At 50.6% G+C, this 16925-nt stretch overlaps 1 protein-coding gene across 1 annotated transcript in view; it reads left to right on the forward strand.

The window, feature by feature from the left end:
* SMAD6 (SMAD family member 6) overlaps positions 1-14117 on the forward strand; it is a gene marked incomplete at its 5' end in the record, with an annotated part of 37301 nt that extends 23184 nt beyond the window's left edge. Inside the window, one exon of the mRNA XM_015638416.3 lies at positions 13137-14117. Coding sequence (XP_015493902.1) covers positions 13137-13678 — 542 coding nt within the window. The remainder of the gene's footprint in view (positions 1-13136) is intronic.
* Positions 14118-16925: the final 2808 nt, after the last annotated feature.

The following is a 16925-nucleotide window of genomic DNA, read 5'->3' on the forward strand; positions in this document are numbered from 1 at the left end:
GAACATTCCCAGCTCTCCCAGCCCGGCTCCAGAGCAGAGGGGCTCCCTTGGAGCATCTCCATGGCCTCCTGGAATTGCTCCAGCATCTCCATGGCCTTCTTTGCCTTGCTCTTCCCCCCAGCAGCACCACCTTTCTTCTGCTCCCAGATTTCCTTTTGCAAGGCTCCAGCAATGGAGAACTACGAGGGGCCCGTGCAGTTTTTATTTCTTGCTTCATCCAGCACCAGGCTGTGAAATTCCCTGGAGTTCCCTCCTCAGGAGCTGCTCCATCCCACTGCAAGAGTGCCATCCTGGACTGGTTTGGGTGGGAAGGGACCTGTGAAGAGCATCAAGTCCAGCCCCCAGGGATGTGCTGAGGAAGGTGGGAGGGTCCAGCCACTGCTCCTTTGCTTGGTCTGCTCCAAGGAGAAGCATCCCAGACCCCTTGGATGGCCATTCCCTCCCATTTCAGGCCAGCAGGGAATGGGGACCCCCTTGGATGGCAGGGGGTGGGTGCTGTGCTCCCCTCCCCACCAGCACCCACCTTCCCTTTCCTTGGCTTCCTGAGGCTCTCGGGGTTGGGTTTTTTCCTCCCGCTCGCACGGCAGACGGATGTTTAGATCCGAAAGGAAATGGGATCGCTGTTTGCTCGGCTCCTCCTGAAGCAAACAGCCCTTCAAAATAACTCCTGTGGCGTAAGTGCCAGGAAAAACAGCGAAGCCAAAACCTTGTAAGCAAATAATTGGCCTTTTTGTGAGAGGGCTCCTCTTCAGCTCCAAGTTTGCAGATCAGAGCTGCTCTTTTCACGTTTTGTTTTGAGGTTTTGCAATTCTTCTCAAAGCAAACAGATGCAGTGTGTGCCAGATGGGGGGGTTTTACTGATCCCAGAGTGCTGCTTCCAGGTGATTCCCCTGGGACAGGCAGGGTTTTTGGGTGGGAAATTGGAGTTCCTGCAGTTGTGGAGCTCAGGTTCCGAGTGCTGGGTGTTGTCCTGGAGGAGGTGGCCCCGGAGCGGTGGCCTCGGGGTGTCCATCCCTGTCCCTGCTCCCGCAGGGATGGCTCCTGCAGGGCCCTTGGCCGGGGCTGTGGGAAGAGCTCGGCTTCCCCACGCAGCCCAGCCCAGCCTGCCTGAGTCACCCCGGGCAGGGAGAGCTCTCAGAGGCTTGGGAAAAGCTCCTGGAAACTCCCTGCCTGCCCCAGGGCTCAGCTCTGCCCCAAAGCTGCACCTTCCTTTTGGGAAAGAACACCCAAAAACAGCCTAAAGCTTCCCAGAGGGGCTCCCCAGGGCCAGCACTGCACCCATCCTGCGCCTGCAGGGATTTCTGTGGGATACACAAGGCAGGAGCCCAGTTCCATGGCACCCACAGAGGGGATGGGGTGGCTGCAGGGGAGCAGGATGTGTTTAAAACACACCAAGTGATGAAGTGTCAGCCACACTGAGCTGATTCTCAGTCTCTCATCCCGGATTTCAGCTGCTCATTTTCCAGGGAAAGGGGTGGAACAGGGGCTGCAGCCTCGCTGGGGTGTCCCTGAGCCCTCTGGGCTCTGGGGGATTTATTTATGGACACCCTCACCCATCAGCACCCAAGTGCTCCTGTGGTGGAATATCCAGAATTTTCCAGGGTTGGTAGATGTGACACGGAGGATGCAGAGGTGGGAACATGTCCTGCTCCCTCTTCATCTCCCTGTGGAAAAACTCCTTTGAGTAACAACTGCAGACACCGAGGTGAGGTACAAGGGGAACAGGTACTTTTTTTTAAACTTCATTTTCTTTTTTTCCTTTGGAAATGCAGCCTCTCACAGCCATGCTGTCACAGTTAAAATAAGGTTTAAATTACAGGGCTGGCTGTGGCTTTTTCCCTTTCTTTCAGAATTTTTGCCAACTTGCAATTTACTTAATGAAATCCTGCTATTTCGTTTAACAGGGATATTTTTTGCAGATGTTGATTTAACCCAGCTTTATAAAATATGTGAACTGTGCAGTTTCTTTCCTATTTTTAACAATTTAAAGATTTCTAGTGCAGAACTCTGTAGAGTTTATAACACCAATATCTGTTTGTACAGTGTAAAAGTGGGGTTGAACGATGAGGCTTCCACATCATCCACAGCCCCATCAGAAACCGTGTGAAATGCTGCAATAATGGATAAAAATTACCCCAAGCAGGAATTTGTGTTGCTCATTGGAGCTTTTGTGAGTGTATTTCTGGAAAAGTATCTGACCCTGGTTTTACACCCCAGTTATTCTTCAGGGGTTTTGCAGAGGGATTCTCTACATCCATATGGATTCTTTATATGTGTGATATATATGGAATGAGGAAAAAAAAAAAAAGTGGGTCTGGTTTAGGCTGGTGACAAGCTGCCTTTTTAATGTGTAATGCCTGGTGTTTCCCCCAGTTCTCCTTACTTTATTTTTTAGAATAGATTTCCCTGGAGGGAGGGGAGGAATCTGATATTTCTCCTGCAGTGTTGAACTCATTATCCCTGAGGATGCCTTCACGTGCTCCCTTATCTCCCTGGCCTTGATGTACAGAGAGCCCGACCTGCTCCCCTTCCTCTCCTTCCCCTTTCCCTCTCTGTGGCAAGGTCATTTATTTGGTGCTGCTTTTGCAGTTTCTGAGTTCAGCCTTTGCTTTCAGCCCCAAAACAGCTCGTGCAGGAGCTGCAGCCACACAGACCAATCCTGAAAATGTTATTTTTTTCCCTCGAAAATTCAGCTCCCAAGAAAGATGAGAACTTGTTCCACTGGCTGTGTCCAAGCTATAACTCACAGCAGGGAGGGACAGGACACAGGCAATTGCTTCCCACTGCCCAAGATGGGATCTTGGGGAGAAATTCTTGAGGGTGGGGAGGCCCTGGCACAGATTTCCCAGCTGGGGCTGTCCCTGGATCCCTGCAAGTGCCCAAGGTCGGGTTGGACAATGGGGCTTGGAGCAGCCTGGGATGGTGGGAGGTGTCCCTGCCATGGCAGGGGTGAAATGGGATGAGCTTAAAGGTCCCTTCCAACCCAAACCATTCTGTGATAACTCATTAATCCTTTTCTCCTAGAATATCCCAAGCAAAGCTGGAGCTGTCTGGGATTCGTATTAGTGCAGCAGGGCCGGATGTATTCCATGGAGTTCTCTGTGTATTTTGGCATTTTCCTATTTCCCCCCCTCTTTTTTAAAAAAAAAAAAAAAAAAAAAAAAGAAGAAACTGTGGTTTGTAGAAATGAAAACAAGTCCTTCTTGGCCAGGGAGGGTAATTGGTGTGAGTCACCTCCAGTCTCCACGGGCAAGTACAGCGTGAGGAATTTGGTCTGGGAGATGACACTGAAGGTTGGAGACCTGTGTTGATGCCTCTCTGGGCTGCAGGAATGCTCTTCAGTGTTGTGGGTTTCATGTAAATACATTGATTTTCATCCCCCACCCCTGCTTCACACCCATTTTCTTGCTGTTTATCTGCACTTTAATAGGTTTTACAGCACCGTTCCAGGGAGTATCAAAATGTAACGGCTGGAGTCAATGATTTCAGAGTTACAGCTCTAACAATTCTACAGTTCTAAGATGTGTTTGATCTTGGGGGATGATCTTGTCCCAGGTTTACAGAAATGGGTGCTCTGTGCATTTTCTGATTTGTGGGTTTTCCAGAGGAAGGGCCTCTCCTTGGCACACGAATGGCTCAGGGCAGATCCTCCTCTGCAGGAGGTGCCAGCACGGCATCCTCGCTGCCTGCACTGTGGATGTGAGGGACCAGCCCTGGGCCTTCACTGCTGAGTTGCTGAAGTCATTGTTTAGTCTTTGCTTGAAATGGGAGTAAGAGCCCGTGGATGCTGGCCACGAGCGCTTGTGAGTGGAGTGAGGGCCGGGCCGGCCCCAGCAGATGTTTACACACCACTACACGGAGCAGCTATCGGAAAATCTGGCGTGTGTGGGTGCCCACACAGCCCTGGGCACCTTGTAGGAGCCATCCCTGTGCTCCTTTCCACCTCTCCCTGGCGGGATTCCTGCTCCAGGCCCTTCCCAGGGCTGCTCACCCCAATCCCTCTCCTCACACAGGATCCCCTGAGCTCCCCGCACAGCTTTAGCCTTTCAGCATGACCAGGTTGGCCAGCACACCACAGGGATTTGTTTCCTTGCACAGGCCACCCAAAATCCTTTAATTCCCTGTAAAACTCCATCAAATCCACCACGAGCGAGGGCTTGCAGGAGCCGTGGGCGTTGTGACACGCGGTGGCAGCCCCGGAGCCGCGGCTCCGCTCTCGAGGTGCCTGCGCAGACAGAGAGGCTCGGGAGAGCTTTATCAGGAGCAGGATCTTGGGCTCTGGCCAGGGAGAACAAAGCCTGAATTCCCATTCCACTCTCAGCCCCTGTCTGCTTCCCATATATGTGAGGGCACTGATACCGTGCTGGAAAAAAGCGCCTTTTTTTGGGGTGGCTGGGGGAGAATTATCAGATGAGGTGAGATTTCAGCTGGAGCCCTTTTGGAGAGAGGACTGGGTTGGAATAGAGGACCCACAGCCTATCTGGGGTCTGGGATGAACCCTCTGGCACAGGGTTGGGTTGAAAACCGGAGTTCCCAAGCTGAGGTCTCGTGTCTGCCAGGCACAACCAAGGAGGAGCAAAGCAGCTCATTCCCAGAGTATGGAGAAAAATATTTGTTGGGCTGCTGCCTGTGGCCCCCTCAGGGAGCCTCCACCGTCACAGGTTGTTGTCCAGGTCAGAGATGGTTTCCTAAAGCTTTCTCAGTCCCTGGTACTCGCAGTGGTGTTGGCATGGAACCGACAGATGCTCTGTCCCCTCGAAGGTGCTGCTGTGGCTGCTGAGAAATCAGGGATTTGCTGCTCCTCACATCACCCCTGGAAGCCATCAGCTCACTGCCAGGAGTAAATCCCATGGAGCTGTGAGAGCAGGGAGAGGCTCTTGCTCCAAAGGGAATGGCTGGATGGCTCTCCAAATACTGATGGTGGTGTTTGGTTTGGTGTTGCTTTGCTTTTCCTCCCAGGGAGGCAGCTCCACTCCTTTCTGGCTAGGAAACTAAACACTGCTGTAGCCACGAGCCTGCTCAGGCTCCTGTGTGCTGTGTGAGCTCTGAAGCCCAAAGTTCCCGTTTTCCTGGTGTTTTGGGAAGAGGATTTTCTGAAGGAAACCTCATGAAGGGGAAGCTGAGCATTCCCCTCTGGAATTGGCACCTTTGGGTTGTTCCTGGAGGGAGCTGAGCTGTAATTTGGGGTTGGGCTGTGCAAGGAGGTGGTGATGGGCTGCCTGGCCTTTGCAGGACAGCTTTCCTGGTTTGGAGGAGCTCAGTGCCCACGGATTATCCAACAGCTGGATATTAAAAGCAGCCAGCGCTGGGTCAGTGCTCCTGCTGCTGCCAGGGACACCCTGATGTTGTTAAGAAGCCTGGAAAATCAGGAGGCTCAAGCAGCATCTCTGCAGCCCCTTCATGACATCCTCACCAGCTCGGCCTCTGGCTTCAAAACCAGCTCCAGCTCCTCAGTGCCCCCTCCACCCTGGCAGAAACCCCTTCCTGGGAGGTCTCCAGCGTTAATGACTCAGGGGTAGTGCTGGTGTGAAGCAGCAGGGTTTGGTTTGGTGCAGCCAGAGCCTCTGGCCCGTCCCCCTCCGCTGAGGACATTCCCAGGCTCGGCTCCAGCGCCCAACGTGCTCTTCCCGAGCGGCGCGATGGAGGCGGGAAGGGGTGTTATTCCTGTTTCTCTTCTGAGGGACCTACTAATTAGTTTCTGCTTTTAAAAGGCTTTGAAGCGCTCGGCCGAAACTTCTCTGGGAGCGAAAACTATGATTATTTATATTTATCCCATTTCCCAGAGCCTCGGCCCCGCCGCGGGATGCTCCGGCCGCTGGGCGGATTATCCCGCTCCCCGAGGGGATTCTGACAGCACCTACAGCTGCTCTGCCAAGCCAGAACGGCTTCCCAAGGTGGATGAGAGCCCAGGAGATCCCATTTGGCCATCCCAGTCCGTGCCCATCCCACTGGGATGTGGTTGGTGTGGCTGGGATCGCAGCCCCCGGATTGATGAACAGCGGGCGCGGGGCCAGGCGGGAGCGGCGTGGGGAAAGGAGCCTTGGACATCAGAGCTGTGGCTGGAAGGGAATTCTGCCATCTGCTGATTTATGGGGTGATTTCTCCCAGATTCTCAGCATTTTTCAGGCTCTGGGGGAACAAAAAAGGGATTGCACACATGGCTGGGTGGAGGACGCGAAAATGTGCGAGTAGAAGTGGAAGAAAAGGGTTTTTTTTCCCCATTTTTGTCCTGGCTTCCCTCACCCTGCTGCAGAGGGCACTTGGGAACAAACCTTCTTCCCTGTGAGTGGAGCTGGTGCCTCACCAGGAGCAGGCAGAAGAAAAAGCCAATCCCAACCAGCCAACGCTCAGAAGATTTTCATCAAACCTCCGGATTTTACAGAAAATCAAATTGTGATTTTCCCTTCCCCAACTTTCCCCTTTTTGCTGGTGTTTTTCACCAGCTCGTTTTTACTCCATTTTACAGAAAATCAAATTGTGATTTTCCCTTCCCCAGCTTTCCCCTTTTTGCTGGTGCTTTTCACCAGCTCGTTTTTCTCCAGGTTCTCCAGCTGCTTGGGGCACAGGGGTGGATGCTCATGGAGATGCCAAGCAGGACCCCAGGATTTTGCTGGGTTTGGCTTTATCCAGGGCTGGTTTCCAAGAGGGAAGAAGTCCCAGCCAGGCTGTGGTTGATGACAGGTCTGATGCTTTCAGAAGTGGCAGCCAAGGTGGGCGGTGACGTTCGGGGCTCCTTTTGAAGCTGTGTTTACATCCTTGTGTTCCCTCGGATGTGCCAGGTGTAACACAGGTACCTGCACGGCCCAGGAGCTGCAAAAGCCATGGATTGTGCCTGAAAGCTCTGAGCAAGACAAGCTGAGGTTAATGGAGACTGTTGGACTCAAAAAAACATTTTAAAAACATCACCTAAATCTCTGAAAACTCTGGCTTTCAGAAGGAACACATAAAAATGTCAGTGAAAAATACCCGAGCTGGGTTTTTCCAGTTTTCACCCCTGGCTGAAAAGTCCTTTCTAAAACAGAGGAGCTGGGGGTAAAAACCCTGCTAAAATACCTTAAATTCATGTTCTGGACTTTGGATTTAATGGCCAGGGAAGGTCCATTAGAAGCAAACTTCTTGAGTTTAGCTTGAAAATAAGCTAACTGATGATGACTTCCAAATTTCCGGGCAGAACTAAACATGGCATGTGTTTTGCTTTGAAGGATAGAAAAAAAAATTAGCATGAGCTGATGATTTTGCAGAGTGGTTTCTTTTATGCAGAGAAAATTGTTTTCATCCTCATTCTTGGCATTGGCTCCTTGTCCTGTGTTGCTTTTGTTTCTTGGGCTGCCATGGAAATGTCCCCCTTTCCCCCCAGGCCTCTCCACACACCTCTTGCACGGGCTCTGGTGCTCGTCAGTCCCTTTTTTTTGAACTAATTTAATTAATTAACCCAGCGCAAGTGTTCCTCGGAGTTAATCATCTCCCGGGTTAACAAATTAAATCTGCTGGCAGAGGAGGCCGGGGAGCAGCAGAGCTGTGCTCTGAGGGGAAGGCTGGAAGAGGAGGAGGAGGATGGTGGATGTGGTGGTAGGGAGGGCTCTTCTCAGCTGTTTTTCCATGGTTTTTGTGGGATAAAGGAGCTGGGCCAGTGTCCATGGCTGCCCAACAGCCACATCCAGCACGAGGGAGAGTGGAGGAGATGGGAGCCGGCAGTGACACCGGATTAGTGACAACATAAAATCAAAAATTCTTGTTTTATAGCTGGGATAGGAGCTGGGCTGAATCCTTGATTCAGTGGAGTAAAGCAGAGTGGGAGAGGGCCCAGGGGAGGCCCAGCTGGCTGTCCCATGGCTGACCTTGGCCATCGGCTGGTGGCCGCTCTTGGGGCCTCAGTGAACCAGGGAGAAGCTTTCCTTGGTGAGAGCTGGGACAAGGAAGGATCCTCTGTTGATGCTGGGCTTTAAGGAGAATGTCCAGGAGGAAAACCAGGGCTGCCCATCCTGCTGCTTGCACCCACCTTCCTTCTCCCCTCAGGAACCCACTGTCCTGCCATAACAGCAGCGTCCTGCTTCCCTGGAGAGACCAAGCAGGACTTTGGGGAGGGACTGAACTGTCCTGTCCTCACCTGGATTTTCACATGGAGGAGCTCCAGCCCAGCCTCCTGTGTCTGTTCCCAGCTGGTTTGAGGATGTTGCCCTAAATACAGGCGGTGGGGTCAGGATGGGGCTCACCAGCCCCTCCAAGGTGCCCTCAGAGTGCCACCCCAGCCCCAGTGAGGCTGGCCAGGCAGGAGGTGGCTGCTTTGTGTCCCCAGAGGGGCCCCCCGTGCTGGGGACAGCTCTCAGCCTCTCCCCAGCCCAAGGGGCCGTGCTGGGGTTGGTGCTGGTGGCAGGGGGGCTCTGGGGGGCACAGTGATGCATTCCAGCTGAAACTTGTAAGGCAGAGGTATTTTAAGTATATTGGCTTAAAGAAAATGGTTGTGAGCTTTGCTGGGGCAGATTGACAATTAATTTCTTTTTTTTTTCCCTTTTTTTTTTTTTTTTGTGGGGCCATAAAAATTCCATTTCTGCTGTGGAAAGTTTTAACCCCTTCTTTACCCTGGTGCTTGTTTCCAGGGGTATTAGTGGGGAATTATTTTAACTAATGGCTCCCCAGTGAACTGTTAATAGATTTTGGGGAAATGTGTGTGTTCTTTGTGCTGGGCTTTTTATCTGGACCTTGTTCACAGTGACCTGTGTATGGCTGTGACCTTCCTGCCTCCCTGCTCCTGTGTGTTGGGCAGCGTAAATACAGATCTGTGCTGTGGCAGAGGGGAGGAAAATGACTGAGCATGGGTCTGATAGTCCAAAAGTGGAATAAAAGTGAATGGAAAGATGTTGAGGGAGGCTGTAACTGAGCTCCATGGCCAGAGGAGTGTGAGGCTGCCCTGTGACACGAGGTACAGGGGGGAAGGACATGGAAGTGGGGACTTCTGAATATTCTGCTTCATTTCCAGGTTGCCCAGATGTGCATTCAAGTCTCTGTCACATCTGGGGAGTGCAGGGATTCTTCATCTGCATAGTCTTCCCTGTGGGCACCTCTTAAATGTGTTGTGAGAAGCTCTTCCTTGCAGCCATGTATTTAGGGGGTGTTTGACCTGCTGAGAGGAGGTTTGGTGGCTTTGGAAAAGCCCAATGTGACTCAGAGACATTTATTTCATGTATTTCATGATCTGCCCATGTTTTCCATGCTGCTTTTAAGTCCAACATCAAGCAGTGGGACTGTGCAGCATTTTGTTTTGGAAAAAAGCATCTTTCTTTTCTCTTTTAAAGCACTTCTTTGAACTTTACTGGCATAAAACACTGTCAAATCACAAATAGTCTCAAACCTCAAGTTATTTTCTTTACCTCCACACTCTGCAGGGAGCGACAGCAGCAGCAGTGCTGCAAACGCTGGGAGGATTTATAATGTTTGCTCTCTGCATTTATTCCCAGACCCAGATTCCTTTTGCCTGAGCCACGCAGGAGCCTTTTCCCTTTAAATTCTGGGTTTGATTCTCCTATCTTGTTCCTTTATCTCTAATTGTTTGAATTCACTTTGGGATGTGCTGCTGCGGAGGAAGGAGTAAACACAAGGCAGAGTTTCAGCCCCTCCATCTGATGGATGAAGGTGGCTTTGATGGAGGAGATAGCCCTGACGCCAGCCCCTCTGGAGCTGCTACAAGTTGTAGCTGCCTACAATGATAGTTGTTAAAAACCCCTCCTGTACCACTGCGGGACTCAAATATTTTCCTTTCTTCAAAAAGAACGCTAACAAGCCCGCCTCTGTTCCAGCAGAAGTGGGAGAGAGGGGGGAGAAAACAGAACAAAATGTGGATTTTCTTGTCTGTGCATAAAGGGCAGCACGGAAAAAAAAGAGGAGGGAAAAGTGGAATATTTATTTAAAAGGCAGAGGAGGAGGTGGTGCTGCGCCGGCCGCCCCTGCTCTCTGCAGAGTGGTAGTGGCTAATAGCTGGAGGCGAAACTAATACTTGGCAGGGGATGAGACACAGCACAGGCCCCCCTGGTTTGGGGGCTTGCTGAAGTGCTTGTTTTATGTCAGGGCTGCGGGATGAGTTCATCTTTGCAGGAATTGGTTGAGTGCACTGGGAGATAAAAGGAGGGAGAGGAGCCTGCGACAGCTTCCTGCGGGCAGGGGCTGCCCAGATGAGCCTTGAGCTGTCCCCTGCCACGGGTTTATTTCCCTGGGGCTGTTTTGTGCTTTGGATTCTAAAGACTTTCCTCTCCCCTGGCCAGAAGAAGTGGGTTGAGAGGAAACTTCTCACTTCTTGAGGTGCAGCCACCTGAAACTCACATCCTTGTCTGTTTGAACGAGCACAGGACATCTCCAGGAGTGCTGTGAGCTGGCAGTGCCAGGCTGGAGCTGTGGCATCACAGACATGAGGAGCAGGGGGATGCATTCAGGGATGGATGCAGTGGAATTCCTGCCATAAGATGCAAGGAAGTGCTTTTAATAAAGCTGTTTCAGATGCATGTGGAAAGCCCTTCTCCTGTTTTCATGGATGATTTTGCTTAGATATTTCCCAGTTCCTGGAAAGCAGAGATGGCACCACGGGTGTTGACAACTCCAGCAAAATATTTTTGTAGGATGGGGGCACTGGTTTTCTCCGACTTCACTTCCCCCTTGCATATCAATTTACAATAAACCATGAGAAACTCCTATTTAAATGTTTATTGCTGATAAATGGAGCTGCTGGGGACACCAGAGGTTTGCAGTTGTCCCATCCTTAATCTGTAAGGGAAATGCAGGGGCTGAGCAGTAATTTCTCAAAAATGTAATAACAAAACCAACACAGCTAATGGGCATGGAGGGCTTTGAGGAGGTTGGGAGGTTAAACAGATGCAGAGCTCAGTAATTGCTACCAGCCTCCAGCCCCGGCACATGAAAGGCCCTGAGCTGGTCTGTAGCCCCCAGATCACTTGAGTGGGGCTCAGAATTTGGGGAGAGCTTTGGGAAGGCACTGGGAGCATCTGTAGGATGTCCCAGGGGAAAAACAACTGTGGAAGATGGATGAACACCCTGGTTTAGTGGAAATTGTTCCTCTTGATGGTGGGAGGATGGACTGAGATGGTGTCCTCAGAAATGTGACCTGGGGTGGGTGAAGGGGAGCAGACTGACATGGTCCCCCCAAAAGTGTGACCTGTGGTGGGTGAAGGGGCTGCTTCAGGCTGATGAGCATTCCTCTCCCGTGGCCCTCCCCTCAAATTTGTATAGTTACAACTTCAGTTAAAGTCCAACAAAGCCGCTTAATTCAAAGCTGGTTAATGGGGAGGGGAGCCCGGTGCCCTCCGGGGTAATTTGAGCCTGAAAAGAAGCGGGGCTGGAGGGCTGTGCCTGAAATCCGGTGTGTCAATGGGGGCTCTGGAGCAAAATAATGGCATCACCCCGTGGGTGAGTTAATGGGACGTGATGGCACAGAGGCACCGGGGTCAGCAGGCCGCGGGCACGTGAGGGATTGTCAGGGAGCTTAATGCCGGCCACGGAGCGCGGCTGGCTCCGAGCAGAGCTCCTTGCTGGAAATTCCACGGCGGTTTTCTGTTAACCGGTGTGGTAGGAGCAGGAATGATGTTCAGCAAGTGGTTAATTCACCCTCTTTGGGGCTCCTTCTTTTCCTGTCTTCCTTCTGGAGACATCATAAATTGTTGGAGGCATCATAGATGAAACAGATTTCTGGCAGCCTGCGTCCCTCCTGTCTTCCCTGAATGTAATTCCTAGAAAGAAGAGATGTTTCTCATTGTCTGGAGAGAGTTCCAATGGGTTTTTAGAAGGACATGTATAGTTCCTAGCAGCTACTCCCCCTTGGCATGAAACACTTCCTCAGATTTCACGTTCCCCGTGGGAACATCAGCATCACTGACAGAGAATACACCCAGTGGATCACTCATCCAGGCACGTCCTGGACATCCCCTGGGGTCACTCGGCACAAGTTGGGCTCAGGAAGTGGGGTTGTAGGAGCAGAGCAGTGCTGGGGAGCAGGCTCAGGATACTGGGACAGCGTCCGTTCCAGCTCCAGTGGGAGGAACTCAAATATCCTGAGGACACACTGGCCCAGCCATGGGGTTGGGCATTAAATTGGAGAGAGGGAGATGTGCTGAGCTCATGGGAGATGGTGAGCATCCTGTGGGGTCTCCACTGGGCTTGAGCCACCAGTCTTGGTGGCATTTGAAGTCATTGAAGACAGGATTTGGGTTGAGCACAAGCCTTGGGTTGAAGATGGACTTTGGGTTGAGCACAAGCTTTGGGTTGAAGATGGACTTTGGGTTGAGCACATATTTTGGGTTGAGCACAAACTTTGGGTTAAACTTCTGAAGTGAACACAAATTTTGGGTTAAATACAAGTTTGGGTTGAGCACTAATATGGGGTTGAAGATGGGCTTTGGGTTGAGCACATATTTTGGGCTGAGCACGAACTTTGGGTTAAATACAAGTTTGGGTTGAACCTGGAGTTTGTGTTGAACACAAGTTTTAGGTTGAGCATGAACTTTAGGTTAAGTTCCAGTTTTGGCCTGAACACAAGTTTTGGGTTGAGTGTGAACTTTGCGTTGAACAAAGGTTTTGGATTGAGCACCATCTTTGGGTGGAACACAGATTTTGAGAAGAGCACGAAATTTGTGTAGAACACAAGTTTTGCATTGAACACCATCTTTGGGTTGAGCACCAGTTTTGGGTTGAGCACCAGTTTTGGGTTGAGCACCAGTTTTGGGTTGAGCACCAGTTTTGGGTTCAGCACCATCTTTGGGTTGAGCACCATCTTTGGGTTGAGCACCATCTTTGGGTTGAGCACCAGTTTTGGGTTGAGCACAAGTTTTGGGTTGAGCACCATCTTTGGGTTGACTGTGAAGTTTGTGTTGAACACAAGGTCTGTGTTGAGCACCATCTTTGGGCTGAACACAAGTTTTGGGTTGAGCACAAGTTTTGGGTTGAGCACAAGTTTTGGGTTGAACACCATCTTTGGGTTGACCGTGAAGTTTGAGTTGAACACAAGGGTTGGGCTGAGCACAAGCTGAGGTTCTCACTGAGCAAAGCTGATGGGTGGGAGCAGCTGTTTCCCAGCCCCCATGCCTGTGGTTTCCCAGGTGATCCCAGCACTCCTGACTCCCTCTCTGTCCCCACAGACGCCAGCACGTCGCCCGATGCCGTGAAGAGGAGCCATTGGTGCAACGTGGCCTACTGGGAGCACCGGACGCGCGTGGGCCGCCTCTACACAGTGTACGAACAGTCTGTCAGTATCTTCTACGACCTACCTCAAGGAAACGGCTTCTGCCTCGGACAGCTAAACCTGGACAACAGGAGCGAGACTGTGAGAAGGACTCGAAGTAAAATCGGCTACGGGATTTTACTGAGCAAGGAACCGGACGGGGTGTGGGCCTACAACCGCAGCGAGCATCCCATCTTCGTCAACTCCCCGACACTGGACATCCCCAACTGTAGGACTCTGATCGTGCGCAAGGTGATGCCGGGCTACTCCATCAAGGTGTTTGACTACGAGAAGTCCTGCCTGCTGCAGCACACGGCCGAGCTGGATTATGCAGACGGGCCCTACGACCCCAACAGCGTCCGGATCAGCTTCGCCAAGGGCTGGGGGCCGTGTTATTCCAGACAGTTCATCACGTCCTGTCCTTGCTGGCTGGAGATCTTACTCAGCAACAACCGATAACGCCTCTGGCGAAAGGAAAACAACAACAAAACACACACACACACACACACAAAAAGTTGAAAAAAATGAAAAAAAAAGAAGAAAAAAAAAAAAAAAAGACACAGACTATCCCAAATATCATCTACCTAGATTTAATATAAAGTTTTATATATTATATGAAAATATATATTATACTTGTAATTATGGAGTCATTTTTACAATGTAATTATTTATGTATGGTGCAATGTGTATATGGACAAAAAACAGAAAATGCACTTTGGCTTATATAATTCTTTCAATACAGATTTTTAAAAAAAGAAAAAAAAACCAACAAAAATTATACAGCAAAAATAGGAGAAAGCCCTAATTTTGATGTATGGTTTTTTAAATATTATTAATACCCAGACAAAAAGCTAATACCAGTCACTCATTGATAATAAAGTATTCGCATTATGGGGGGGGATTTGTCTTTTTTCTTCCCCCCCCAGCTGAAGTTGGCAGCAGTAATGAAAGAGCTGGAAGGCTGCAGCTGGTTCCTAGAGGAGGGTGAGAGGCCAGGGAGCTCTGGGAGCAGGTGAGAGCAAGATCTGTAGCTGTTCTCAATCAGGGCTGTCTGAGCTCATGGTGAGGATGAGGGTGCACATCCACATTTGTGCTGATTAATCTTCATCAGTGGGTCTTGGAGAAAAGCAGATTATTCCATGGCTACAAAGCTGCCCAGCAGGAGAAGTTTGGATTTTCAGCCTTACCCAGGGGTTGTCAGTGAGCCCTGCACGTCCTGGATGTGTTTGATGGTTGAGAAACAAATGGAGACAGCTCATGGTTGGGTGGATCCTCCATTGGAGCATGGCCTGGATTTCGGGAATGTCTCCAGTGCCTCGGAGGAGTCGTGAGCACCTTTGTCCTGTAGATCTCCCACTCTGTCATCCAGGCAATAAATGATCCAGGAGCTTTTGGGAAGAATATATTTACTCTGAGGAGCAGCTGCAGCCAAAAAAATGTCCTGGTCAGATGTGCCTGTCTCAGCTGATTTACACTCCCTGGAAATCCTGGATAAAATCAGGATGATTTTGCTCTGACTTGTGCTGGGCCTGGCAGGGGCAGGTTGGACACGGGCTTTGCGTGGTCAGGGAAGTTATTTATTGCCAGGGAGTAGCTCTGCCAAGTCCTCTAGAGTTCTGCTGCAAGTCCCTGTGCCTTTGATTCCCAAAAAATCCCAGCCTCTGGAGCCCAGGGACTGAGAAGCTTTCGAGGTTGCAGAGGATGTTTTTGTCACCATCATTTTTGCAGAGAAAAAGATGCAATGAGACCTCAAAGAATTAAATAGGGCCTAACTTTGCTCCTCAGAAGCCTTCCTGGTGCATGTCCTCCTGCATTTTGGCACCTGCACCTGATGTTCCTGCCACAGCCGTGAGTGAGGGTGGGGAATCACAGAATTGTGGAATCCTGGAATGGTTTGGGTTGGAGGAGAGCTGAGGTCTCATCTTGTTTCACACCTTCCACCATCCCATTGTGCTCCAAGCCCCGTGTCCAACCCGGCCTCAGACACTTCCAGGGATGGAGGATGGTGAGGGCTGCATCCCACGGGGAGGCACAGAAACCTGGGTGGGATCCAAGCAGGGAATGTTGCAATGACATTCCAGCAGTCATTTTTCAAATTATAACCATATTTGATGTTTAATTGGGACCACATTGGTTGAATTCCTGCAGCATCAGTATTAATACTTGACATCATCAATTTTTGTTTGTGTTACAGCCACTCTTAGGGAACGGTGTCAAAACATGTCAGTCTCATTTAAAGCAGCTTTCAAAGAGCTTTGCAGGGGTTTTTTCATCCCTTTGGCTTAGGTTTGGTGGGTCCTGCCAAACCACCCACCTCCCTCTCTGTATCGCTTTCACACCGTCCATCAAGAGGCCATTTTTATGTTCTGGGGGCTTTTTAAAGAGATTTCTCCTAATACTGTCCTCAGTTTACCTGGGAAACACCAGCAAAAGTTGTTTTCCCTGTTTCCCTTTCTTTTTTCCAGCATTTCCCATCACCACATTCACACCTTTGCTTCCTGTTCTTGTGCAGCAGTGCCACCTTTTTCCACTTTCTACCCACTTCATCCACATTTTGGACAAAAAAGCACCAAGGACAGATTTGAGGGTTAACTCTGGGCTTTCCCTTGTGCAATCCATTGATGGTGCTTAATTCTCTTTTTTTCATTACTCCATGCACTTCCCCAGGAATAAATCTGGAGTTTTATTTCAGTTGACAGCGGGGCTTTAAAGGGAATAAAAAAGGATTTTATGGTGAGGCAATGAAATAAGACATCAAGTATCCTTTTCTGTCTCATTTTGCCCCTTTAATACCTTCTAATCATTGAAACTTAGAACTCTTTCAAGGAGCTTTAGGACTTCAAAGCTATTGAGCTCCACACTGGACCCTCTCAGAGCTCAGCTGGAGTCTTGTGCATCCCCTGCATCCCTGTGGGAGCTGGGAATTGTCACCTTGGGGTGGTGGCCGTGGGTGGAGGGCACTTCCAGGGGGAAGGAGGAGTTAATTCCCTGCCAGGTTTGCAGCAGCAGCTGGGCATGGTTGGGTTTGATGAAGGAGCTGATGGGATTCAGCTGTACAGCACCAACAGCTGCTGCTCTTTGCTCCAGCCCCTATAAAAGCAGGGTGGGCACGCCCTCATTCTTTTCTGAGTGGTCTCCTGAGCTTCTCCCAGTGGGGTTTGTCCTCCTTCCTGCAGGAATTGGGGTCTCCCAGCTCCAGAGGTAAGTGGCACATTCTTTGTTTTTGTAAGGTCTGTGTGGTGTTTCAGCATTTTAAGGGTGGGAATTGAAAATTCCCCTATTCCTGTAAGGTCTGTGTGGTGTTTCAGCATTTTAAGGGTGGGCATTACAGATCCCCCTGGGCAGGAGGGGGCTGTGCTTGGACTGAGCTCCTGGTGCTGCTTGTGTGGGGTTTGTGTGGCTCCCTTGGAGCTGGAGCTGGCTCAGCTTTGTCCTGAGGAGGCTGCTGGGTCACCCCTGTGGTTACAAATCACCAGGGGTTTTTGGGGGGATGTTTTGGGCAGTGCAGTGGGGAAATGAGGTGTTTTTTCTCTGTATCAGTGCTGGAGCAGCAGCTGTGCTGCACACAGGGGTCACACTGAGCTCGGGGAGCTGCCTCTGCTGTTCCTTAGTGCCAGGGCAGCAAATCCCTGAGGCAAAGCCAGCTCTGTCCTTGTGCTGAAGGGCCACGGCCGGGCTCTGACCCCACAGCTGCTCTGGATTATCA

The sequence above is a fragment of the Parus major genome, chromosome 10 (assembly GCF_001522545.3).
Source record: "Parus major isolate Abel chromosome 10, Parus_major1.1, whole genome shotgun sequence".
Lineage (NCBI taxonomy): Eukaryota > Metazoa > Chordata > Aves > Passeriformes > Paridae > Parus > Parus major.